We start from the raw sequence: 27853 nt of genomic DNA, 5'->3' as shown, positions 1-27853 counted from the left end.
AAAAGACTTCTTTAATGACTCAATGACTTCACATCTGTTTTTAAAGAATTTGCATCTGTCTCACGATGAGCTTTACTTACTGATTTGTTTACGACGGGAAAAAAATAATTGGTCAGGTTACCTTCGTGCAAACGAGAAATGAGCAGAGGCACTAGGAGAGAAGTTTCTAGGACTGTCTTGTGGGCTTGTTCCTACAAGGGGGAAAAAGAGAAAAGAGGACACAGTGCTTTTATAGAGGGAAATGAAAAGCGAGCCAAAAAACATGAACATGACAATACGGATGTCTGAAACAGAATTCCTTAAAAGATAAAAATGAATTGCAATACACAAAACTGTATGGAAAGTTAAGTCATCAGCATCGTTGCATCAGGTCTTGTTTGGAGTTTGGATGTTCTCCCTGTGTGTCTCTAGATTCCTTTTGGATACTCAAGCTTCCTCCCAGAGTCCAAAGACATACATATTGGGTTAACTGGTAATTCTAAATTTGTCATGTGTGTCGATGTGAAACCATCTGTCTCTCGGTGTAAGCTCCATTATGAACCAGTAACCTGGCTAGGATATACGCTACCGCTTACCCTATGACAGCTGGGAGTTTAATAAGAGTTCAATAAGTCGTTCAAAAATTAGGTGGATGACAGAAAGTTCAGTGAAAATAGATTAAGGCGCAAACAACCATTGCTTTCCTGATATCTATCAATGTTTAGATAATTTTATTGATTTTTCCAACACTCAAAATTCTGAGGACATATGTTATAGCCACAAAAAAGAACATTTTCATATTGAAGAAGCTGGACTGCTGATTCTTTAAAAAAAGTTGATATTTTCTCCTGTTGATGTGCTGAACCAGTTTCCAAACTAAATATTTCATCTCTAAATCAACATAAACAAATCTGTCAAATGTTGGAGAGTTCTCAAAAGAAACCAAGACCGAGATGACTCCACACCACGTTGGTAGAAAAGAGATTATATGACTTAATCTCTTTTCTACCATTTAAAACACGCTTGCTCTGTCAAGCTGGAGGCTGTAAAAGCAGTATTTGTGGCAATACTGGATAAAATAGGGATACAGAGTTCATCACATTTGTCACGTATTTTATATTATTATTATTTTTTAAACAAAAGATATAATATCTATATTATCTATACATGTTTACACTGAGCTGAAAACATTGCATCATCTATTAATAATGCATTGTTCTCTGAGCTTAATGAATTAAAACTAATTCAGTGAGTGAGTCGCACAAAATGCTTTAGACAAAGTGAAATTTTAGTGAATTTAGAATTCCAACACTGTTATTTACTTTTAGAAAACATCTGAAAAAACAATATTATTCAATGTATGCAACTGTATATATGGGCTAAATGTATTCTCTTTTGTTTCCCCTCTCAGATTCTATAGCAGTCATTCACTCCCGTATTAAATTAATTAAATGTAAGTTAGTTAATATTGCCTTTAGAAGAGAGCTTTGTATATGACTCCTCATATGCACAAGTTCTTTTTCCTTTTTAAACTGGGTCTATAAATGTCTGCCTGCTTTAGAAAAAAAGAAACTAATTTGTAAATTATACGCATGACTTACTTGTTTTTATCATCTATATAATGTTAAAGAAAGGAGTTGCGTTTCTACACACATAATGTAGAAACAAAGCCATGGTGTCGTATTAATCAGACATAATAACATTCTTCACAAAGACAGGGACTAACTAGCTAATTAAACACAATGCGACCACCTCATGTGCTGACACACACGGGCCTTTTCCCTATCGAGGAACAACGATGGAGCCACTGAATAATAGAAAGCCATGAATGTTACATATTTAAGTGCTTTAATCACAGTTCCTTAAAGTACAGTTTAAAGTGGCTTTTTTTTAATCAATATTCTGCAAAAGGAACAAAATATGGTCTGAGTTTTTCTTTTATGAACAAATTCATGATCATGAACAGAAATCTGTTCTCCTACACTTCACTAAATAGAAAAATATTACATTTCTGTAGAAACCCATCTTATTATTTAACATAACCAGGATATATGTCAATGCACTTAGCTATCTGACAGCACTGAAAATGTGTTTTTCTTACCTTTTGAACTAATGCTACGTCTGAGCCACAGTGTTAAGTAATCCCAAAGCTGGATACTTTCATTAGCAGGAACACAGGTGCTTTCTGGGTCTGAATCCATCTTTAGAGCCTGGGCTTTCTCGTAAGCTTGAAATACAGACCAAACACTGAGACTCTGTTTTTCCTGACCAATGGCAGGAAATAAAACGCCCTATGGTAAATGAGGGCTGCCCCCCCTCCCCAATCCTGTGCATTTCCTGTCTGCAGGCCACCACTTCCTCACACAAAATAATCACTGCATTTAATTTGCCACTGTGCTGTTAAACTGTTACCCAAACATGACAGGACAGACCTGACACAGACAATAAAGTGCACAACATAAAAATCTGTATTTTTCAGTGTTTTATTTTATTTTTTTTAAGTAAAAGTTCTTCATCTTGGTTTAGAGTCAGTTAGCAGTACCCAGTGCTGATTAACCAGATTTTTCTGTATGAGGGTACCAGAAAGTGCATCCTGTGGATACAGATTATCTGTTGGTGCACAGACTGTACCATGAACTTTCCTGTGTTGTTCTTCAACCTTTTTTTGTGCGTTACACAATAGACTGCATTCCTGTTGGAGAACATATTGTATTAATGGCTCCTCTTCTATGAACCCAGTGCATATGTTTCCAGCAATGGGGCCGTTCCACAGCATTCATACATTAGGAGATGTGCCAGACATGCATTTACCTGTGAGAGATGAGAGAGGGGAATGGGGTCGTGGTAAACCTGAAGGCTGGCCACTTCCTATCAGGCTTTTTCTGTTGCTCGTTCTGCAGCTGTGAAACCACAGAGCCATATTAGTCAGGAAAAATCATGGCTGTAAAACTGACAAGACAGATGAAGCAGAAAATAGAGGTATAACATAAAAAAGGGTTATGGGTTATTTAAAAGATAACAGTGCATGCTTCAGAGCCTTAGGCAGGTAGTTTTGAAATGTAATCAACAAAATCCTGACCTCACCACTGACACGAGCATCTCGCTTTTGTTTGTTAGCTCGACTGATACATGGACTTCAGCATGAATATTGTGCTAGGATTGTTCAATCAATATGAGATGCACTATTCACTTGATACTACACAAAGAGCCTTTCATCACACCATCTTGGACACTGACATGAGAAGCAAGCTTTGTGAAACAGAACATGAACTCTTTATTTCACGAGAGGTCAGTGTGTTGACTCAGATTTTGAACTTCCAGTTTGATTTGCCAACAAGGGGCTGACAGTGAGTAAATACCTAAGATAACTACTTATAATTAACTCTAATTGTTTGGAATTTAGCCGAGGAGAGCTGAGAGACACAGAGATGATGAAGGCTGCATGTTAGCGGTATTATACTGATTCTGAAACAAACTTACTGCAGACTTGCAGAATCCAGCATGTGAATAATTAAACACTGAATAGTAAAATTTACCTGTTACTAAATATTTTGAAATGCTTGAATATAAGCAAGAATCCAATAGCAATTAGAATCAATTCTTTGCCAGCTAAGAAGGCAAACCCCACAGCATGAAGCTTTGAAATTTTGATTTGATAAGTATAAATATGAAGAGCAGCCAAGAATAGTGAGCTAAGACAGGTCAGCAACAAACAACAAAAATTCTTTCTTGCAACGTTGAACATAGAACGATATGTATTGTGAAATAACTTTTTCTCGATAGAAAAATGTAACTATTGCGATAGGCCTCACCGCTCTTGTAAGAAGGAAGAAGGAAGAAGAAGAAGAAGAAGAGTCACGTCACGTGATTTTGTTACGTAAAGCACAAGTGCCAAGCCGCACATGTGTATCTGTTTGGGAAGCAGCCAGCCGCTGTGCCGCCCGGGTAATGGAGGAAATGAGTGTGCTGACTAGAGAAAAATCAACCGAGCGTGACCAAAGGTTACTGAAGAGAAAACAGATGATGGTTCCAACGCCGGAGAGATTGTCGAACAGAAGAGCCATAGAAGTTCCGTAGTGTGAAGGTATTTCGGCTATTTCAAGTCTGACAAAAAACAGAGTAGCGTGCAATGTAAATTGTGCCGAAAGCAAGTCTGGAAATGCAATAAAGCGGTGCATGCTCAATCTCTGACTGGAAGCGCTAATTCGTCATTCGGCTTTTGTCAGACTAAAGTAACTGTTAAAACTGTTTGAAAAGCTAAGCTATACAACAAGGAGAGATTGAGAATTTCCTTTGAGTTCTCAGTTTATTTGATATTGACAAAAGTTAGTCAATTTTGTCTGTTCTTCTGTAAAACAAACTAAGATTTATTTTTAGAATTAATATTTTGTTTCTAAGTGGAATTGACAATTTAGTCTGTTTCGTTTGTTCTATTTTGAAACTTAAACGCTTTAGCGGCTGCCTTTTGTGTAGTTTGCAATATTTGCCTTTATTTATCTGAAAAAGTCTCATGTTCCTTAAGTACATCTACCCTGTTGAACTTATTATGGGAAATAAATATTTAAATCAAAACAAGCTGCTGATTATTTCACATTTTACTTGTGAGCAACGGCACATTTAAATCTCACAAATATAGTTATTTGGCTTATATCGTGATATATATCGTTATCGCCTGAAATGAAAAAACATATCGTGATATGAAAAAATCTTATATCGCCCAGCTCTAGTTGAACATATGTGATACTATCAGTTTTGTTCTGCAAAACATTTTCTCTTCTTAGTTCGAAACATGAGGAAATTGATCCAGGTCTGAAAGGGATATGTAGATGGTATACAAACCCTAAATGTCACCAATATTTTTGGAAAAAATATTCTTAAAACTGTCTTGAAAGTGTACCTGCAGACACCAAAGGTCTGACTTTACTATCAATCTACACATCCATTCCACTTATTCAAAAATAAATGTATTTGCCATGTATTTCTGCCATAAAGATCAATTACAAAGCCAAAGCTTGCCCTCAACATAATATACTCCACAGGGAGGCTACAGTCCTCGAGCCAACAGCCATTAAAATAAGAGACACCTTTAACAATAAAATCATCTTTCAGTCAACAAAAAGCAGGTTCTTTGCACAGCCTTCATAATATTTCCATATTTGTTGGTCATTTAATACAGGACTATGACTCATGAGGAGCCACTGTGACCAATACCATGTGACTCAAAGGAAGGGCAGCTTTTAACCTTGAGGGAAAAATGAAATATTTCAGTATAAAAGTACCTTCACTGTTCAATGAAGTTCGTGCTGGGTTTATAATTTCAAATTAGAGGCTGTCAGTGGAAACACATAATGCCTGAAGAACATGAATTCACTTCAAGGTCAGACATTCAATGACACCCTGTTACATAACCTCCTCAGAGATGTGAACCATTTCCAACTGAATTTTCAAATGTTATTTCATATTTTCCTACAAACACATTTCTCCTCCATTTTTTTCTTTACTGAAGGAGAGAAAATGTTTTGAGGGAGAAATAAGACAACTGGCATGGAAATGTTGTGAAGTACTTTGCTGCAGTAGAGGAAACAGCCATACATGTTGGAGCTACAGAGAGAAGTCAGTGTCATCCTGTGTGTTGCAGTGAATGCACAGATTGATCAAATTGCAATGGCGTGGTGCAGCGTGAGCAGGCGTCCCTCATGATTACGTTAACACCGCTGCAGACCCACTCAAAGAGGTGCCACTGCAGAGCTCTCAATGTCACACCGGCAACAGCAAAGAGAAACAAGAAACTTTTATCACAGCTGATGTGCTGCAATAAGCTCTCAATGCTCTGTCCTCTCAAAAGACACGATTTCAGAAACGCTGCTAAGGATGATACGGCCATATTTATACCTTATAACAAAATGTAATGTGGCTTAGAAATGCTGTCCAGCAGCAACATAGTCCTGTACTGGAAGGTGTTTTTTTTTTAAGTGTGAGTGATTTTTGCAGCCCAAAAAGTGACAATTACAAAACTCCACTACGACTTGAGAGCAACGCTGTAAATGTTAAATTTTAGTACTGGGAGCTAGATTTACCAACAATAAACTGTCATTTAGTCTTCACTATCAGGCTCTCACAACTGCTTGGTTACAATTACACCATTACAGTTACCATGTACTGTAAAGTTCCTACAAAAATCTGTATAAATGACTAATGTATCAAAGCATTGTAGATTTATAAAACCAATCCACATGGTTATGGGAATGCTTCTGTATTCAACATTTAACAGCCACTGAAGATGCACACAGACTGCAGGTGATTAACTGCAGTCCAAATGTTGGTTACTGCTATCTAAACAATGCTGTCACTCAAACAAACACTGGAAACTACGCCACACATCCACAGAAATTGTAATCTAACTGTACAGCTACAATAAACGCAACAAATCACCACTAAATTCATTCCAGCATTTATAGTCCCATTAATCTTTTTGTGCTCACTTTGCAGATGCCTCCTGAGGTTGCTACAATATCTTCCACTAACTTTACATTTCTTTAAAGAGGCTCAGTGCTAAATGAAGTAGTTGGACTTGATGGGACATGATTTTCCCAGATTAACTTTGGGCAGACTTAAGCAACTGAAAGAAAAAGTACTGAAAGAACGCACAGGAGCCTTCTTCCTTTAAAGAAATAAACATTTAAAGCACTCAAACTGATATATACTTAAAAATAACTAATTTATGTGTCTTCCACAATGCTCAGGTGCTGCTCGGTAGTTACCAAACAACATCTGAATATATCAGGCACAAGTTTATGGGCACAAATTAGATGCCATGTTAAAATAATATGTTACTTTTATCAAGGTGAATAAAAGGTACAAAGGTCATTGTGGGTAGGTGGCTGGTAAGAAACACGGTGACATCATAGTATCAGATGTAGATAAGAACCTTCAGTTGTACCTGTGGGTGTATCACAGTAAGATTGGTGCACAAAGGGTCACTCTTTTTAAAGCCATCTGTTATAGTCACAATCTAAGTTAATAATATTCATTTATTTCAATTTAAAAGCGTAGCAGTTTTGGCTACAGTGTTTCTATTTTAATAATGCTGTTGTAGCCACATTAACCAACATTTTGCTACATTGTAGCACTGACTTCATTGCCAATTGAATTAACCAGACCTGGCAAGATATCGTTATTACAATGTTAACATATTTTCTCTCTTTTCAAGTGCAAAAAAACAGTCAGCTACATAGTTACATTAATATGCTTGCTCACTCACATGCTTGGATACAGTTTTACATTTTATTGACACCACAGAAACACCACAGGTAGCAGTTTTTACCTGAATATAACAGCCATCATAGTTTCAATGTCTATTCATATGTTGTGCTGGTAGGGAATGATGTGTCATAAAAGTGGTTTCTGTTTTGGTTTGTTTTTTTTCTTCCTCCAGCTAACTGGCTTCCATCCTGTTGTTTACAATACTTTCAGCACTGTTAGCACATTTAGCAGAGTAGCATCAAAGCTGAAATCATAGATGCAGGGGCATGCAGCAACCTCACAGGAAGTTGTTTAAAATAGCGCTGCAAATGTTCTTTTTTCCCCCCCCTTTTGGATATCCAATGAAGCACCAATGTATACGCAATTTATTTCAACTTCAATATTATGTGCCTCGTAAAACACAGATGTTCCAAATGTAATAGTTTTCTATCACAGCGGAAAACACGTTCAATTAAAGCGACCCCTCTAAAAGAATTTCCCCGGTTTCATAAACTCATATGGAGGATAACATAAACCAAAGTCAGAGCCGATGTATTGACAATTTTGAATGCCCTTTGGCCAACTTTCTTCTTCACCTTTTAAAGCCCAGGAAACACCTGCTCTGACAAAAAACAGGAAACAAAGCAGTGTAGCATCATAAGCTGCTTGTAGCTTCTTGTAGTTATATTGCTACCCCACTGGCACTCAAAAATCCAAGTTTATCTCCCTACATCAGAAGGGAAATCCGATTTTGACTGAAATCCCAGTCATCCTTGTTTACTCTGGTTTCTAGAGCGAATCATGACTGTGGACATGTTCCATTAATCATTTATCATGATGGGGACTGAGTGAATAATATCTGGTACACAGGTTCTCGTAGAGGATCAAATTTAATGACATCTATTTATACCCTCTACGAGCATTCAGCCAAGTGAATGCCACACTGTCGCTCAATCAAGCTTCTTGTTGTTTCACCTTCACATTGCCCACCCCAGTGTTTGTACCTTCATGACTCCTGACTGCCACTCATTGAGAGATTTAAACAACTGCTCCTGGATTACTTCACAAAAAGACTTCCACAATTTGTGACATCATGCAGTTCATCTTCATCACATTTGATGTTAAGCTGAGCTTTGGTAGAAGCCCCTCTGTGGCCACAGTGAGGGGGGGAAATCATGTTGGTATAGTGAAGCTTTAAAGGGGGGGATAAAGAAGCCCTGGGCAAAGATGATAGTGAGAAAGTAGGCCAGTATTTATGCTGTACTGCAGATGTGTGAGATTCCTGGAATGGATCCATAACTATTTGAAAAGTCTCAGTATTATGCAAACTTGTCCGGATCAGCAAACCATTGTTGGATTACGCACAAGCACTACTACAAATTTCTCTTTTAAACCACTAAAAATACTTTCCAAGGGTGCTCATAAAATGAATTCACAGCAGAGCTCATTTTATTTTTACCTTACTTTTAAGACTCCTTTTACAGTAACCTACATTACTCAAACACACAGTAGTTTCAATCTGTCAGAAGCAATTTCTTAGAATTCAGCTTGGTTACTTATTCGGGACACAGGAAGAGGCAAAAATAGATAAAGCCCTTTGATTTCCTTAGATTCCAGATAAATCTGAAATGTCTCATCCTGACCCATGTCAACAAAAAGCCATGTTTAATCTTTTTAACTTCCGCGAGTTTTGCTCCCCTGTCACAGCTGTCAGGTGAGCTGACAAAGCGCAATGACACAAATTGCAACTCTGTGCTGACAAACCCAAATTCAAAGTCAGACATACGACACACACCACTCTATTAATAGTATTTAAATACTTGCTGCTTGGGTAAAAAGCCTAGCTGCTCATTTTTGAAGGCAGCTGTTTCCTTTAAACTAATCCCAGTTGTATCTGCACCTTTTTTAAAAATATATATTTTCACATTTGGTTTATGACATAATTTACTTTGTACCTCATGTCAATTTGGCATAAATTAAATATTACAGAAAACAGCTTACTTTATCCTCCTTCCCTTTTTTCCTCATTACCAATGCTATAAGTAATGAAAAAAATATATAAATGGAAATCCATTCCAGCTCATCTCAGGTCAAAGATTTACTGGTATATAAAAATCTTAATATCTACATTACATTAATTATTTAATAATATTTGTGAATAAACGGGTAACTTGTCACGAACAGTGGGGGGAAAAAGACAAACACATTTATGAATAATGCAAGATGTCCAGAAAAACTGCCAGTCTCTCATGTTAAGCTATTCTGCACTGCAAAATAGGTCAGGACATGGATTAAAAATAAATTTCAGTATATGAGCTTCACCAGTACTGTAGCCATGTCATACTGTATATGAGGGGAAAAAAGGGATCAAGTGACTTAGCAATAAACCAGTGTCTACACACACCAAATCCCATAAACCAGCAAAACATTTTTAATTCAGTCAGTCTTTAACATGTCAACTAATAACCGACATCAAAGCATGTCTTCTGGAGCTGGACTTTATACAATTTTTCAGAATAAAATACATTTTATTGGCAATGGACACATACTGAAACAAGATCAACAGCAAACAATTAAACAACCATCCCAATTGTCACATTCTCACTGTAAATTAATATGAATGATCCATGTGGGAAACCTGAGACTACCTCAACAACACATTCAACTGCACAAAGCAAATAACGCACAACAGGCAAGACGGCAACACCCAGCTTCTTATTCATGTTGGCCTCATACACCTACTACTGTAAACACGGTCCCTGCTGCCACTCAAAGCTCCAGAAACTGTGCATGTAAATCCATTTGGTAGAAAATAAAACGTTTTGCTCCGTAAAGACGCATATCTGAGCCTGACTACATTATTTGAAGGACCCTAACTAAAAAGCAGCACAGTACAAAAAAAAAGTAGCAAGTTTCTTCAATCTTTAGATGTTACCTTTGGGACCGACGCAGGCGAGCTCCACTGAAGAAATGTGGCATGTTAAAGTTGGACAGAACTGTCCACAAACTAGAATCCGACATTGTGTCCAAATCATGCCAAAGAGGGAGATGTAAAGGAGGCTTCTGAAGACTTGATGAGCAGAACCGATGGCTATCAGAGTTCAAGAGGTGGTGACCTCTGGAGCAGTCTTGACAAGTACTCTCCTTAGGTCCAAACTTCCTCTGCACAGGCACATCTGCAGGCAGCTGCGGCATAAACACACTAGCAGGGAGGACACGTTGTCCTCCTCTGTCCTCAAACAAAAAGTAATCCAGGGAGGATCCTGAACGGCACACAGTGTGTGATCCAGGTCAGGTGCTGACAGCCTCGACTGTTGCAGGTATATGACATCTAATACCAGCTGACTTTGTGTTTTCCCTTCTCACTGCGATTGCGTTCCGTATCCCAAACACTCACCGTCCTCCCTGCGCTCAACATGCTTCATATCATGTAACAGGCATCTACCACTTCACATCCTGTGAAGGGGGGTTGTGAGACAGAGGGGTAATGCATCATCAGCAGATGCTGCTGGGCATTCGCTACGTTCACAAACTGGCACCCCTCCAAAAGTCTGGTGGGTCAGTATTAAGCAGGACCTATTTGAAATTGAAACGCTGTGCTTCTCAATGGATTCTTCTGCTATTGCATAAATTCTTCGCTCCATAGACAGTCTTACCTCATTCATTTATTGGTGCTTCACCTTAACTACATCACCTTTGATCTATGACTCATTTTTTTTTTACTATGTAAAAAGATAAGTAGCTAAACACAATGCATACTGGGAAATCATCAAACTTTACAATGTTCAAAAAAATATGAATAAAAAACAATGGCAAGCTTTATAAGTCTGATGTTTCAGGCGAGCAAAATAAATAAAATCTCAGAGCTAAACTTGGGAATTCACATGCAAACAATTCGCTCCGTCAGTTCAGTGATGAATGTAACTTCTGAGTGCTGCGCGTATGTGTGAGAGTTCAGGTCAGCTGATCACCGCAGCCTGTAACGTGCAAAGCATGCAGGCAAATTCTCTGAAGTAGCTGTCAGGTCTCCAAACAAAACAATATCTCAAACAAGAGGAACCATTAAAAGCTTCTCCCAAAGTAGTTTTATTCAGTGATAATTCTACACAGGGAAGAGCAGAGTTCAGCCCTGAAAACACACTTTACAGCTCCAGAGCAACGATAAGAGTCCCACAATCACATGGACAGTTTACAGTCAGTATACTGAAGATGGCACTTTCACAATCCAACATAAAAACATCTGTCCTTTCTCATCTGAGCTTCAAGTTGTAAAAAAGATGTGAACCTCATGTGAGCACATGCACACAAAGACTAATGTACCTTAGAAGATTGATTAAGAGTAACTTGCATTTTAATAAAGAGGACATGTCTGTTTTTGCTGATAAATCAGAGTTGACACTTGAATAAATGTCTCAAAAATATTGCACGTTTAATAAGAGCGTAAGTTATTTGGTTAACTATTTGTATATTTGTTTAGTTATTTATTTCAGTTATGTAAAGCATTATTACACCTAGATTTCTAACTATAAAATCTTGCTACAGCCAGTGAGATTAAGATAGTATATCATTCTTCAACCAGGACAACAAAGCAGTTCAAAGACAGGCTGCAATCCTCACTGAGGAAGTTCCAGGTCAGACCTGAAGACCATCAGGAAGCAATGAGCAATGAGTCTAATAACTTGCCAAGTATGCTGTCTGGAAGGGATTCAAAAGCTAAGGAAGAGAGATGTAATGCAAAACCAACAAAGACTGGCACCTAACCACTGCTACTTCACATGCACAATCTTTGGCGACTGTGTCGTCATCAGAAGTTATTTTTATCCGTGTAAAACCTGAGTTTGTGTGTGTATTCTGTCAGAGTGGCTCAGTCCTTCTCCCTACAGGCCAGCGTGGCAGCCTTCACTCTAATTATGGCCCTGCTCCGTTTCTGTGTTCCACATTAGAAATGGCAGTTCAGATGGTTCAAAGTCAAACTTGCATAGAGCAGCATGAATAGGGAGGTCACTGCTTGTGCTGACATCACAAGTAGAAAAATCAGGGTTGCTGTGCCTCTTTTTCTAGTAGCTCTTAAAAGAAGGAATCAAAACCATTAAAGGGAACCTATTGTATTCATTTCTAGGTCCATATATTTATAATTACTATTTCACTCTTTCTATAATAGCACTGAATTACTCAGTTTAAAACTAATATGGAAACTATCTTTGTTTATGTTAAAGCGGGTCCTTGGGTAAGCTCGTCAGTTCATCCAACGGCTAAAATTAGTCATTTTAAAATTCTTTTGATTGGCTGCCCCTTGTAAAAGCAACATCTGAACAGCAGGTAAGAGAAGCGCTCACTGTAAGATCACTGTATTTGGCATGTCACAGTCTCTGAGAACATGAAAAGCCAAGACTAAGAATAAGTCAGCCTGAAACTGAGGATTTAGAGGAGTCAGAACACTTTGACTCGTGTGAATTGCCTGTATGTTGGATTCTATTAATCTAATGGTGACCATATTAACACTAATGGCGGTAAATTACTCCATAGGGTAACTTTAAACCAAAAAAAAACATTTTCAGAAAATGTTATTAAGTGCAGGTTCCAGTGGGTTAACAGTTCAACCAGCAATATCTCTGATTTTACTTTATTAGACCATATAGTCTAAATCTTCATATCTCTTAAAGAGCAAATACTCTGCAGTTTTCAGACCATGGAGTCAATATCTTTTAAGGCCGGATTCACCATCTTTAGCACTGCGTGAAAAGCCCCAGTGCCCTCAAGGATTTGAGGCCAGTGTTGACGCAGCAGTGTTGCTGACTCAGAGATCTGGCAAACAACTATGTTGTCAGGCAAAGAAGTTGAACATGGCTCAACTAATACTGGGACTAATATTCAAAGACAGATTTTGCAACTCTTGCCAGATAATATCGCATTCAGACACTGCTGTGCAGCCTTTAAATTTATACATCTCTTATTAAATGTCAGCAAATGAAAGGTTTAATTTCTCAAAAGCACCTAAAATCACATTTTAATCAGCACTAAGGCAGGTCACGACTGTCCATCTAAATATGAAATTGCAAAAAACATGAAACAAAACATTTTCTTTCTTTCCCCTTCCCACCATCTCTTCTCCCCTCTATTTTTCTTTCTCTCCCTCTCTCTCTTTCTTTCTTTTTCCCTGTCCTATCCCTCAGTCCCGTCTGTAACAACTGAAAATAAAAAAAATACATAATTAAAATAAATGTCAATCAAATGGACCAATATGGCAAGGGCATGATGATCCACTTGGTAAAGTAAATCCGCTAGGCATCTTCCTTGTCCTTCAGACAACAACAATTCTGATGGCTAAAGATCCAAAAAACAAAACAAAAACAAAAAACAAAAACAAACAAAAAAAAACAAAACAGTTGATATATATATTGATATACATTATGATGGTACATGTGTTGCTATGTAATGGTCCTATAGGATCACCACAAGTGTTCTGATTTGGCTTCTTAACTGTGACCATGTCCACTGGCACATGAATAAAATCTGAAAATGTCAATAAATATATATAAAAATAAAACCTTTCTACATTCTTGTATGGAGCTGACTCACTTAAATACCTGCTCCACTTGACTCTCTATGAAAGCTGAGCAGGAACAAGAGGAGACCAGAGGTGAAATGGGTGGGTGTTTTCATGCTATTCATTGATACAGAAAATTCTCAGAATTGAGCGTTTTGAATGAGCTGCAGAAAAATTCATTCCAAGTTTGATTCCACCCATTTTTCTTGGCACGTGTGCTTTAGATTCAGGCTGAATAAACCTGACAGAAGACCGTGGCACTCTTCATATTAGTAAAACATATATGTTTAATGAACTGACTCTAAGACTGTTCACTCAAAGTGAGCCAATGGTGAAAGAATATGCTGCAGAATGTTTGTCTAAACTTAATATAGGAGGCAAAAAAACCTGCTTTCGCTAAAACTGTACAGACTCACAGACTGTAGAGAGGACACAAGGACACAAAGATCTCATCTAGTGCTTTCATGCCATGTGTGCAGACTGCCTGATCAGCTCACCTGTAGTTATACAAACATTACCTCACCAGCAAGATGGCTTCAACCTGACTCTGTCATTTCAAAGTGAAGCACACATAGTTGGCCCATGAACAATCGCAGTTTTAAAGCATCTGGCTAGGTATAATGTGGAGAACGGAGAGAGGACAGAGTGACACGCATCATTTAAAATCTAATTATAAACTATTTGAGATCTAACCAATAAGCCCTGATGTTGAACCATTACCAGCTTTTACTGTTTTGAATACTCTTCAATCCTAAATGAAACAAGCCTGGGATTCACACAGATTGAGACCATAATTAACTTTGATGTATTGCAAATGCCACAAATCCTACTTAGCACATGAAAGAGAAGCCTAAACCTCAGAACAGAGAGGGACAAGATGGGGGAAGGGGTGACATTATCAACATTATATAAGTATCACGTCCTCCCCTTTCAATGTCATTTCAATGGCAGATGATTTTGTTGTCGCGCTTGAGCCATATGACAGGTGAAGACAAGGTAACATGCACCAACAGGCCCTTCAAAACAAAACATCCATGGTTGAAGAACTCTTGCTTACCTCCAGAAATGAAAAGCGTGCAGTGGGCTGCACGGACTGCAAGGGCTAGTGGGAGTAGGGCTCAAGCTTCTGGGAGTGAGGCTGCAAGTTAAATGGACTCTAGTGAATAGTTGTCTTTTATCACTCTCTCTCACACTCACGCACACAAAGACAAAACCCCCACAACTCAGACACATGCCCAGATGAAAACAGCAGCATCATGAAGAGTAAATGATCCCTGTCAAATGAACTTAAGTTGTGTTTGAACAGCAGGTCTCCGAGGCATTTGTCTAGTTCGCCAGTTTTCGTTTAACATTGGGGATGTCTGACCTTGTAGACTATTCAGACTAAAACAAAACATGTCAATCATGTGCGTTCGCTAAAATGCTCATAAAAGCAGTTATAGATTAACCAGTCTTAACTGATTTTAGAGACGGTGAATCTCCTGTTGGTCAGCCCATACAGAATGACTTTCACTTTCTCTACTGTAGTCTATGTGGCCTCGTGTATCGAGTCATTTTTCAACATAACTGTCTCCTCTGCAGAATATTTGGTCCTGTAAAGGTGAGAATGTTTTACGACAGACTCTTCTGATGACTGGTACAACCAGAACTCTCCATGTGGTTTTTACAGTGACATTTCCCTGCTAAGCTTAAAACCACTAATCATTTCATCACAACCATTAAGACTTCATTCATATTGCCCAAGAACCACGACATGTGAACTGTAGATACTTTGAATCAGTAACACATGTATTAATTATCCAAGTTAGTTAGCTCCCAGATATGTGCCTTTTGCACAATATAGTCTGAATTTATTATTTATTTGTATATTTTTCAAAACAATAGAATTGTCCAAAACAATAATAACCATTTACAACTGGACAATTCCCTTGCTCTTATTCTGAAAGTTCATCACTGCTAACCATGTTGCATCTGATATCCTCATGCTGCTGTTGTACCTGCATTATCATAATAATCTTGGTATCGGGATCAAAATTGCAACTGACCAATCATGTTGGAATAGCTTTGCAATGTAGGGAAAAAAGGAAAAAAGTCTACATTACTTAATTTGGCTTGCTAGTGATTGGTTTGTGTGTGTGTGTGTGTGTGTGTGTGTGTGTGTGTGTGTGTGTGTGTGTGTGTGTGTGTGTGTGTGTGTGTGTGTGTGTGTGTGTTTTATAAATAGCACTAGCAAACAATCTTGGCTTATGCTAACGGAATACTGAGACAATGTCATTGGTCAGCTGTAATATTGATCATAGACCACCATTATTACGATGTTACAGAAACACCACCAGCACAGGGATATCATCGTGCACTAACCACCCAGCTGCAGTTAAGCAAAATTAAGGACCTGAGTCTGTCATCCCACAGTCTCGATGTACTCAAACTGTACTGGATTGCAGCTTGCAACAGCAGACCTTGTTTTGGTCTGAAGACCTGCTGCAGGGTCTAACAAGCACCTGCACCAAGCAGAGAATTGGACCTGCTACACCGAAAGAGCAGAACAGCAACTATTTTTATCAGCTGCAGTCCAAAACAGTGGAGTTGTAATCCATCCATTGAACGAGGAACTTACTTAATACTCAGTATCTGCCTCTCTAGTGTTTGTGACAAATTATATCAGGTATTATTTATTTTTTAAAAGCACTTCCTTTCATGCACTCCTGTCTACCTTCCATCACTACAGTTTAAATCTTTGGGAAACACTGGAGAGGAAATTCAGTTTAACACTTTTGTTGGGATTCGCTGCCAATGTGAAAAATTATATCATTGGTATATCACCAACCTTATTCAGAACCACAATTTGGTATGCCCCGACATCACAAGAGTATCACAGCAAATATAATTAGTGGGCGATGTTTGCTTGGAGATTTTTAAAATATGACATAATATATTATACAATCATTATCTGCTAAATTCCATTCCAAACATTTTAGAAAAGTCTAGTTTGATGGATGACTAACACTGTAAAAATGTATCCTGAAATGCAGATTTTAAATCCTCAAATGGAGGGAACCATAACAAATGCCTTGTTGACCTAAATAAAAAGTGTATGAAATCAAACCAATGACGAGCTGTGATAAAAGCGGAAACTGACATTTAAACCACACAGCCTTCAACGCTTCACTGCTTCATCTAACAAACATCGTCTCAACACTCTTGATAGGTGTTGCTCTGTGAATGCTTTCTACGTGTGCACTGTTTGCTTGTGTCACACCAGCAAGTAAAACATATTGTGCAGTTGCGGCACTCCTTTTTCGTGGCACGTTACAGTATCTGTCCATCACATGCCCGTGCATGATAACATAAATCTGTGAACACGAACATAAACACAGACACGCGAGCACATGTAAGCTGCTGTTACCTAGCTGTTAAAGATCTGGCTTTAGACTTCCTGCTGCAGGTGCTGCTGCTGCTAATGCTAACACAGCAAACAGCATAAAGCAACAGTAAAAGACAGCAACAAATAAGACACAGAGATGGATCAAGCTACATACTTCAGAGGAGCCGTCTCCTGGGTAGGATAACGGAGGAAAATACTCACTCTAGCGTCAGCCCTGGAATTCTCAGCCTCTCCCGCTGGGCTTTCATGGCTGAACTGTGCTCGTTTGCTCTATTGTGGTCATGATATGCATTCACACTGCCTGTCTACTACCCCCCCCCCTGCACTGACAAAGAGCCAAACCCAGCCACCACAGGACGATGAGACGGATTGGTTTTCTCTCCCCCGTATAAAAAAGGGAGGGGGTTTAAAAAAAAAAAAAAAAAAGGGAAAAAAGGGGGTGGGGGGGCTACGGCTCTTGTTTTGGTCTTTCCACGTTCCACCTTGAAGCTGTCAAATGAGATCCTCAGTTGCCTGCGGAGGGCATGGAGGCAGGACAATACCCCTTCTCCCCTCCCCTAATACACGCCTCCTGCTCCTTCAAACACATGCACATTTGTGCCCCCCCACCACCACCACAACCCCTTCACAAGCTGGTGACTTGCTACGGAGCAGAAATTTAACGCAAGTCTTGGACGTGCAGTCACCTTGACAGACGCTAATGTGAGGCTGCTCCGTGCGATGTCAACACAAGCACAGGGATGATGTCATCTTCAGAAGAGAAACAAAATGCATCGCTAACTGCCAGTCTGCCTCCGTCAATGTACAGGAAGCAGGACTGTAAATCAAACTCGCAGAAATAACTGCAAAGATGTTTTTTGGTTTTGCTTTGTTTTTAAAGGGAGACATGCAGCGAAACTGAGAAATGATGAAGTGCTTGTGTTTAAGCTAGGGAGCCATAAACTGAAACTCAAAGAAGTACAGTAGGATGACGCACCCAGAGTGTCCTGGAGCAATTTAAAGCACCCTGAAAATTATTATTCATCATCAGCAAAATTATTCGTACTGCCAGACCATCAAGATCCCAAGAAGTTGAAATGAGTCAATGACTCACAGGAAATTATCTGTGAATGAGTTGCTGAGTTACAAAAGATTGAGGTTATTAGGAATAATTTGACATCACTCTGTAAAAGAAACACATTTCCAGAAAACGTGTTTGCAATGAGTCAGCTACAGGAACTGCAAAAGATAGCTGCTGTAGGATGATGCTTTGTGCAACCTGGATTTGGCTGGAGAAATATAGAGGGCAAAGGAGACCTCACTCATTCAGACAGTACACCAATGAATTCTTTATTACTACGAACATGTCTGAGGAGCAAAGAGGTACTGCAGATGACACCAAACACTGCATTAACTGCAGACGTAGAAAGCAGGAAGTGCCACATAAGGAGGTGTAAAGCTGTATCTAGAGTATAAAAGGTCAAATGTACGGCTATTTAAAATGTCAAATATTTATTTTTTATTTATTTTATTTTTTTCCGGATGTGCAGACACAAGACATTAGCCAGGTTTAAATTAAAATTAAAATTCACTTTTTTCACAATACTTTGTGCGCAAGGGTAACATTTTAATTCACTGCTATTGTAAGGGACAGTGTACTGTTACATGAATTATCACATTGGCTTTCTTGGCCGGCTTTTAAACTGTAATTTCTTACAACAGCTACAAAACACTTTCAGATGTGGTTGGCAATATGTTCGACATGCTAAATCCAATAGATTTATACTACCTTAATTCAAACTAGAGGTTACAGTCCTGGTCCTCTGCTAGAAAAGGGTGAAGTGCCCACTCCAGCTCAGGGACGATTTCCTGCCCCAAGTAGAGGAGTTCAAGTATCTCGGGGTCTTGTTCATGAGTGACGGGAGAAGGGAGATCGACAGACGGATCGGTGCTGCGGCTGCAGTGATGCGGATGCTGTACCGGTCCGTCGTGGTAAAGTGTAAAATCGAAGCTCTCAATTTACCAGTCAATCTACTGTTGTGGGCAGTGACCGAAAGAACGAGATCACGGACAGGGGTGAGGAGTTCAACCATCTGGGAAGGGCTCAGAGCTGCTGCTCCTCCACATCGAAAGGAGCCAGTTGAAATGGTTTGAGCAGCTGACAAGGATGCCTCTTGGGAGAGGAACACCTCGCCCAAGAGGCATCAATGGGGCAGACCCAGCACACGCTGGAGAGATTATATCTCTCAGCTGGCCTGGGAACGCCTTAGAACATCTAACCATCCATGCATACTTTCCTCTTACCTTTCTCTCAGTATATGAATACAAATATGTAAACCTTATTTAAAAAGACCTGAATTCAACAGCTTGCTTAAAGTTGCTCAGTGCTGGAACTTGATTCCTGGGACTGTCATCTAAATGATGTCACATTAAAAAAAAAAGACTTGTTAGAGAAGAAACAAAGGTTAGGTAATGATATAACCAATAACAAAGAATTTCCTTGAGAAATTCAGTGAACAGCTTCTGTACATTTTGGAGGACAAATTATATTAAATGGTTTGGGACTACACTGATTAAACCAACCTTTGATTTACCTTTAAAAGCTGACATGTGGAGATATTTTTCTTCTTACGTTTTTTTCGAGATTAACATCTTTTTTCCAATAACCTTTGGGCTAAAACCTGGTTTTTCAAATGATTTCCTATTTGCTTGTTCAGCTTCCCTTGGGTACTTATTATCCAATTATGTTCTGCCTTTACTGCAACAATGCTGAGTAAGAACTGAAGCACAGCATCTGGGTGTTCTCATCAAATCTGCAGTGTAACCAGTAGTAAACAGTATTGTTGTGTTTCCACACTGTAAAACTGACCTTTATGGTTATTGTGTGTTAAAGAAAGTTAATAGCGTGTATAAGTAAAAGAATAACATTACTCTTGATTAAATTTGCTACCAAAATAACATATTTTGTTGATACGATACAGACTGAATGATAGTAGGTTAATATAAGGCTAATGTAAGCTAACATAACTTAACCCTATTAGTAACATTAGCTTAATATTAGTTACATTAACTTACCCACCTAGCATATGGCCTTCCCAGCTGCCTCAAACAAAATGTACCATGTATGTCAGGATAACATAAGAAGAATAATGCTTGGATGTTCAACTAGAACTCAGTAACCTTGAATTTCTTAAACAGATCTTTTAGGTACTTTGCTAAATTGGAGGCATTTCCATCGTTGATCTGAAAAGCACAGTGGCACTGTTTGAATATTGACTTTTGCAAATCAGTTTTCTCTACTGAAACACAAAGTAATTCCACACCCAACGTATCCAAGTTATCACAGCAGCTAAACTATTTGTCACAAATAGTTTTTAATGTGCTTGTATGCATCTTTCTTCTGTACGCATAGACTAGAAGACTAGAACACACACTAATCATTATACGGTATGCCATTCATTTTCAATAGAACTGCAGCCTTGACATACACTACCTATAGCAGTAAAAAAGAAATACTTTTACATTTTCAGAATTTTGCAAGTACTCGTTCTGGTGACTAACATAATTGATTACTACTGTTACAGCAGCCACTGTGAAATATTTCAGCTTACTCTGTGCTGTTATTGTATATTTTACACATGTTTGTATGGGATATTGTATTTGTTTTAAATGTTATATACCTATGTGGTATGTGACTTTTGTTGCTATGATGCCAGGTCTCTCTTGGAAATGAGATTTTTAAGCTCAATGAGATTTTTTACCTGGATAAATAAAGGATTAATAATTAATAAACTCTAAGAGTACTTGAATACAAAATAACTAGCTGTTTTCCGTATCTTGTATGTTGAACTGTTCAGTGTGTAGACAGATACCACTAGATGCCGCTAGCGTTTGGTTACATCATTTAAAAAAAAACCTGCTTACTGTGCAAATAAAAATGAATCTAAGAATCATAAAAACTTTGAAAATTTTCACGTTTTTTTTTTTTTTTTCAAGTTAAGGGATTTAACTACACCCAATTTTCTAGATACGCTGCCTTCCTTTTCTTTCTGGAAGTAAATATATTTCTGTTTTGGACTGTTGGCCTATACAAACAAGCAATGTCAAACGAACTCATTTATGGTTTTAAGAAATAACTACTGATCTTTTTTAATGGTCTATAACATTTTGTCGACTACCTAATTAAAATTTAGCAATAGCTGTGAGCTAGGACTCAAACGTCTCCATAAACACTAGCGACTGACTTAATGAAGCATGGTTGAGCATCTGTTAAACTAAATGTAATAGAATCTACAGTCAACAGAGCCACTTAATATCCTGTTGCATGGCAAAGCAGCTGATGATGCTAGACAGAATGACATGTTTAGTACACTAAAACTGCAAAAGGCTATAATTTAGGCAGGGGATGAGAAACAGGATCTAAAACCATGGTCAAGAAATCCTGTGATCCATGTTGATCTGCATACAAATAATTGATTTTCAATTAGTCTCAGAACCCAGCAAAAGACTTCCAACTATTAAGGTCAGTCTATAAATAGGTTAAACTGATATCTCTACTAGAATGACTCATACTGGAAACAAGTGTAGATATGGCTGTCTGAAGAGGTGTAATCCATCACTTCTGCTGCCATGGAAAAAAATAAACACAAATGCCCTCAGTAATGAAAAGAAAATGTGGATAATGCTAATTAAAAGGCATCAGCCAGCATGTTAATGACATCAAATGTTCAGTAGATGGCTCTCTGTCACAAGAAAACCTCAGAGACTACAGAGATTTAATCAACACTGAGCCAGCACTAAGGAAGCACTTTGAATTCAGTGCACTTTTCCTTACACTGATTAGAAGATGTAGCCAGAGCATCTGGCTTTCCCCCCCAGCATATTCTTTAATCGGCTCGTACATGTCATATCAACATGTGACCCAACCACACATAATAAGCACCAACAGTGAGGATATAGCTCTAATACTAATGAGAATTGATATTCTCTTCTTGTTTTAAAAGATAACAAATTAGTACAACCATGTTTTGGCTTAGTAAATAAAAGTAAGCTTTGATACATCTGAAGCCACCATATGAAGTTTGTCATATCCAAACAGCATTACTATGGTTACCAAGGTCAGTAGAGGTTCTAGCTCGCTAAATATACACCAGTGCAGTTGGTGATCTCACAGCAGCATGTTAGTAATGGGTCACCTCCATTATAGTACCTGCCCTCTCTGGTGAGGTGGCAGCGAGAGCAGCAAGGTGTCATGACAACTCTCTCACCACCAGGAAATAAATCAAACTAAAGTGGATCGATGTCGAGGAAGTCTTTTATGGCTTCACATGGCTTGAAGCTGCATCTCATCTGCCCATGGAGCACCTTCGATAAGCTTGTGAACACAAATGTGAACAGCCAGCCTGAGGAGGATAGTCTGAATAAGTGCAAATGTCTGTTCTTTTCTGATGACAACACAGACCATTATAAAAATAGGTCAATTATTTCACCATGCAAAATGATATTCCCTCTATTTTCCAAAATGATAGTGTGTGTGTGTGTGTGTGTGTGGGGGGGGGGGGGGGGGGGGAGGCAAGTACTCCATTCCAACAAAACAAATCAAGAGCTGTCATATATACGCTGACATGTCAAGATGATTACATGTATAATATGGTTAATTTATATGCCATGGGTTAACAAGATCCATTCTTCTCCAGCTATAAAAGGATTTTTTTAAGGAAAATTGACTTGTTTTTCCACTTACTTACATCATCTTAAGAGAGAGACACTCTAGAGAGCATATGACCAAGCACCTTCAATATGTAAAACCTCTTTAAGGTAAGAACTCATATAGGTATTAGCTAAATAGGTTACAGAACAGCTATTTTAGGCAAACAACACAAAATACAATGAGCCCAAATGAGGCTAATACTTTATCAACTAGCACAGAACAGCTGGGAAAGAAAGAAAATCTGCATAGTAAAACTACTGAACTCACACCTTTGTCCAACAGTTTTCTACATGTTGAGAATCAGACATTCCCAGGTATTTCAGAGTTTTATCCTCGAGTTACAAAGCACTCAAAACACCACTTTTCATGTACTGTAGTATTATTGTAGTATGGGTAGAGAGTTGGGGAAAGTCCATAATAATATTAAAGTACATTTTTAGATGAAAGACAACATGTCTAAAATGTAAGACAGTCTGAAAACCTTCCAAATACCATGAATACTGTTCAGCTTTATGTTCAGTGTACACATATATCGTGGCATCTTTACAACTTTATTTAAACTTTCATGTAAATATTTCCTTTCATTTGAACAAATCTAATGAATGGACAGCTTCTAAGAGTTTCATGTTGCTCATAAGAATGGACAAGCACACCTTACTATTTCAATGAATACAGTGGGCATCAATAAAAGAGGTAGTTACTTTATATCTCTTTAACATTTAAGATGGTACTTACAAACTGCCTCTTCTGGGAAGACTCAGCTCCTTCTGCAAATGAAAACAAGAGAGTTATAAGCATCAAAATTAGCACTACAATGTACTTTAACTCATCTTTTACCAACAAAGACCAAAGAAGAAAGTCAGCATTATTAAAAGGTTACTTTGGCTCATTTATGCAGAACTACCAATTACTTGTAGAAGATATAATGTCATATATGTGCATATTTATATCCTGAAAATGACAAATGCAAAGCAAAACTTGAAAAACAGCATTAATTTACAAGGACCATATTCAGCATAATATTTATGTTTAAAAATAAATGAAAGGAGGTGATGATTAAGGCAGCAACTGAAGTTCTATCATAAACTTTAATCTGTTCTGCTTTTCAGCTGCTCCAGCAGGTTAACACCTTCAAAAAGAGCCAACATATGGACGGAGAACACGGAGCAGGTGTGAAGCTGTTATATCCATTCCCAGAGAACTGGAATAATCTGCATCTGGATTTCAAACTGTTCACTTTAATCAGGTAACAGCTGCAATAAAATTAATGACTCAAATGATTTAAATTGAATTTGCCTTACTTGAAGATTGTTTACATTTAGTGTGGATTAAGGAAACACGATAACTCAGTCAAACACATCAAACACAAGCATAAAAATACATTTCACAACCTCCTTATGCTGTAAATGCAACTTGATGGCTGCCTAACTTCTTCTACACGTGTTGGTTTTAATACTTTATATGTATAAAAAACAAAAGGAGAAAAAAAAGTGACTGAAAATCAGTTGTATAGGGCAAAAATACACAGAGGTCACTGTGTGTACTGAAACGGCCCAGCAAACAACAATCCCCTCATTGATTTCTGGAGCGATTATGTTTTCTCACAAGATTGTTGCATGAAAAAAACAAAAAAAAAACTGCATGCAAACATTTGCAGAGATGCAAATTTCTTGCAGGCAAACAACTTACTTATGGTGGTGGGGTTTTTTTTGTTTGTCTATTTGTATATTTATTTATTTATTTTAATCTGTAGCTGTGTCCACTCTCCCAAACACAGAAATCAAATTGTATTGTGACATCACCAAAGAGATGGCACAAACTTTAGATATATTGAAGATTTCCCAGATTTCAAGATTGAAAGCCCTGTTGGTTTTCTTCCTAAAGGTAAATACAATGGTTTAGCTGAAGGACTGGATACAAATCTACATCGCATTCAGAGCAAAGTAACTCTGTACTGTTGGCAACCTTTGGATGCTGGCAAAAATTGTGTATTGCCCAACCAGTTTGTGAGTAGTTGCTGAATGCTGCTGGGAGTCGCAAGGTGACAAATTTCAAGGCACAATTTTCCTGAGCATGTGTGTTATGGTGCTTCAGTGAGGTGATTTTTTTATTTTTCCCCACAGAAACATAACTGGCGAAGTGAACACCACTGTCAAACTTTGTTTGGTTATTTGTCTTGGATTGACTGAGGTCCATTTCAATTTTTTAGAAGTATTATGACTGTGCCTCTGGGAATAATGTGTTGAACTTGTCCACAACTGAAGTTAGATACGGACAAATATGTATATATAAGAGTACAATTAGTCCCAAGGATTTTAACAATTCCAGAGAGTGCTGCCACTTTCCTTATTTTTCTGACAAGATGATGTGCATTTCTTCTGGAGCATAACTGATGGACAAAGCCAAGCTGTCAGTCTTGAGCTTTGAAGGAAGCATTTTTAATAAGATGTAGTGTTGCACTTGGAAATTTCTATGTTCCATATTTGGAGTACTAAGGCAGCTTCACTGGAGTGAATGGTCCCTAAAATTGGGTGCTTTTTTTTTTTCTTAAATCAGAAAGTAAGACCTATAATGTTACAATATTTTAGTTCTAGAGCAGTCAAGGAAAATGAAACCTTACTAAACTACATTTTTACAGCAACAAAATGTTTGCATTTTTTATGTGGAGCTGCAAATCCCCTGAATCAACGGCAACTGCTGACACCATGGGTAGAGAAAAAAAACTGCAATTGAAGCTTCAAAAAAAGAATATCAGGCTTGCTGCCCTCTTGCTTTGTTGACAAGTCACACCTAAACACCACCTTCAGTGCATTAACCTGTAATACAATCAGCGCCTACAAATATTCAGCTCCTTTAGAGAAATTAAATTGCATGTTTCAGGAAAATGCTCCAAAGGATTTCTTTCTCTAAAAGCTGCCAGGAACAAATAAGTAAAATACAGCAGGCTACAAATGAAGCCACTGCTGCTGCTATAACATCTGTTGTACGAGTACCACATGAACAGCCATGCAAGTCAAGGACCAACATGAGACAATGACAGACAATCCCAGTGTACAGATCATTATATCCCCCATAGAATTAATAGGACAGTTTGTTCACACACTCCTGCAAAGAACTCAGGTGTTTTATTGCCCTCAGAATAATTCTGTGTGCAGTTTCAGCTCTGATTGCCTCAAATCTTTCAGTGTAGTTTCAATGTTTAAAATTAGATAAATAACCAGGTTTGGCTGCATTTTGTTTTGGGGCTACAAATCCCAAAGATAGGATAATAAAATGTTTTATTGTCTAATAACAACAGCCTGATAAGAGCAGGTCCTTTGTCTCACACAGCGTAGGACATTGAGTTGATATGTATCGGCTGCTACAGTCAGCAGAAAAGATGCTAAGCCCCACTCTCCCTTTGCTATCAATTAGGGCTTAATGTCTGGTTTCCCCCGGTGCCTACTGAAGACCAAGGGCACAGTGTTTCCTTGAGAGACATGACCGACGCGAACACAACACTAATTACCAGGCAGTGAATGACTTACAGTGATGGAAAAGCCACCAATCATAGAACACCAAATCAATGTGTGAAGTCTGTAACATGAATGTATTCATTCATGCCTCAGGAACATATTTACATAGGTAAAAATAAATGTCTCATTTCTTCATGCTTTTGACACCTTTCTGAGTAAGCAAAGCTGTGCAGAGAAAGGGCTCCATTACTATCAACAAACGCTTTCAGATAGCACTGAATGCGGTTTTAATGAAACCATAGTGAGACGAGTTCTACCTCAAACCAATGTTCGGCTTTTGTCAAAATCACATTTTCTTGTATAAAAAAAGCAGCGCTGATCTAACACGAACTGAGAATTGACATTGACACTCTTATTCCACAAAACAGGATCTTTAAAAAGCTTATGAAACTCTGAGCTTGCAGAAATATAGAAAGTTACAACTCTTAACATTTAATGAAATCACATCCGACTTTTTAGAATGTTTTTATTTCACATTTTTCAGCAATATGATTGTCTCAGTGCGTTAGAGAGACTGTATCAGTTAAGAGTCGTATTTAATGAAATAGCTCTTTAATAAAGTATTGCAAAGGCCTGCAATAGCTTGAGATCTGAAAGCACTGAATATGTGTAAAACACACTGGAAGGAGGATGATGTATAGACATGCATGGCTTATAATGGCAATGGACCACTGGTGCTAACTGATATACTGACCTAACACTGAAGAAATAGCTGAATAATGAAGTGAACAGAGCTCTACTTAATGCCAGATTCAAGCAAATGCAGAAAACACATCTTCATGGAACATATAAGCAATCAATCCAGGAATTTCTGAATATAAACTCGACAACGGCTAAATGGAGAACTCAAGCCTTGTATTATGAAGTGAGTTCAAAATATTGAAGATTTCTTTCAGTTATATCTGGATTCACTTACCCCAACATTGGTAAGCTTGATAAGTGGTCACACAAAGCTGGAATAAAGTTGCAGCTAAGAATTTCTTACTGAGAGATGAGGAGACAGTTGCTTTTGAAAAATATCTTTGACCCTGCTCCTGTCCAGACACAGAAGTCTGAGGGATCTCCCAGGAGTGGGGACACAATTTTGCAAACCAAGCAGGAACATATGTAGATCTCAAAGTGACAGATGGACAAAACCAAAGACAATATTAGTTATTTGTCATAAATTCCACTAGTATTGTTAATTCATAACATGGCAAAGCTCAGTACCTCTACTCATACTCAAGTTTCCTTGAATAGACTTAAATAACAAACCAGAATGTATGAGAAATGCTTTTGTCCTTTTTGTTATTTGGTGCCATTGGAGAGCGGGTTTTTATAGATTGTTACCATGGAAACTGGCTTTTAGTTAGCCTGTAGCCTGGCTAACTTTTAGGCCTAAGATAAATCGGTCTTTGTGTAAACCTGCACAACTTCAAACTCATTTTAAGGACAAAGCCAACCAGTCTAAAAAATAGGCAAATAGATTTTCTGTTCCCCCAGTTTCAATTGTGTTA

At 38.1% G+C, this 27853-nt stretch overlaps 1 protein-coding gene across 14 annotated transcripts in view; it reads right to left on the bottom strand.

Moving 5' to 3' along the window:
* mast4 (microtubule associated serine/threonine kinase family member 4) overlaps positions 1-27853 on the bottom strand; it is a 97745-nt gene that overhangs the window by 26172 nt on the left and 43720 nt on the right. For 6 of the 14 annotated variants that reach the window (XM_023155194.3, XM_012918777.5, XM_012918776.5 and 3 more), the window contains 4 exons: positions 23578-23609; positions 14826-14906; positions 2791-2879; positions 122-191 (listed from right to left, as the gene is read on the bottom strand). In XM_023155194.3, the coding sequence (XP_023010962.2) occupies positions 122-191; positions 2791-2879; positions 14826-14906; positions 23578-23609 (272 nt within the window). Of the gene's footprint in view, positions 1-121; positions 192-2080; positions 2652-2790; positions 2880-10156; positions 13564-14825; positions 14907-17354; positions 17824-23577; positions 23610-27853 lie in introns of those variants that run through there. The other 8 variants (XM_004549916.5, XM_012918778.5, XM_004549919.6 and 5 more) reach the window with 4 other exon arrangements.

Source organism: Maylandia zebra, linkage group LG7, assembly GCF_041146795.1.
Source record: "Maylandia zebra isolate NMK-2024a linkage group LG7, Mzebra_GT3a, whole genome shotgun sequence".
Lineage (NCBI taxonomy): Eukaryota > Metazoa > Chordata > Actinopteri > Cichliformes > Cichlidae > Maylandia > Maylandia zebra.
The sequence above is the reverse complement of the archived record's forward strand: the minus strand, read 5'-3'. Positions and strand labels throughout refer to the sequence as shown.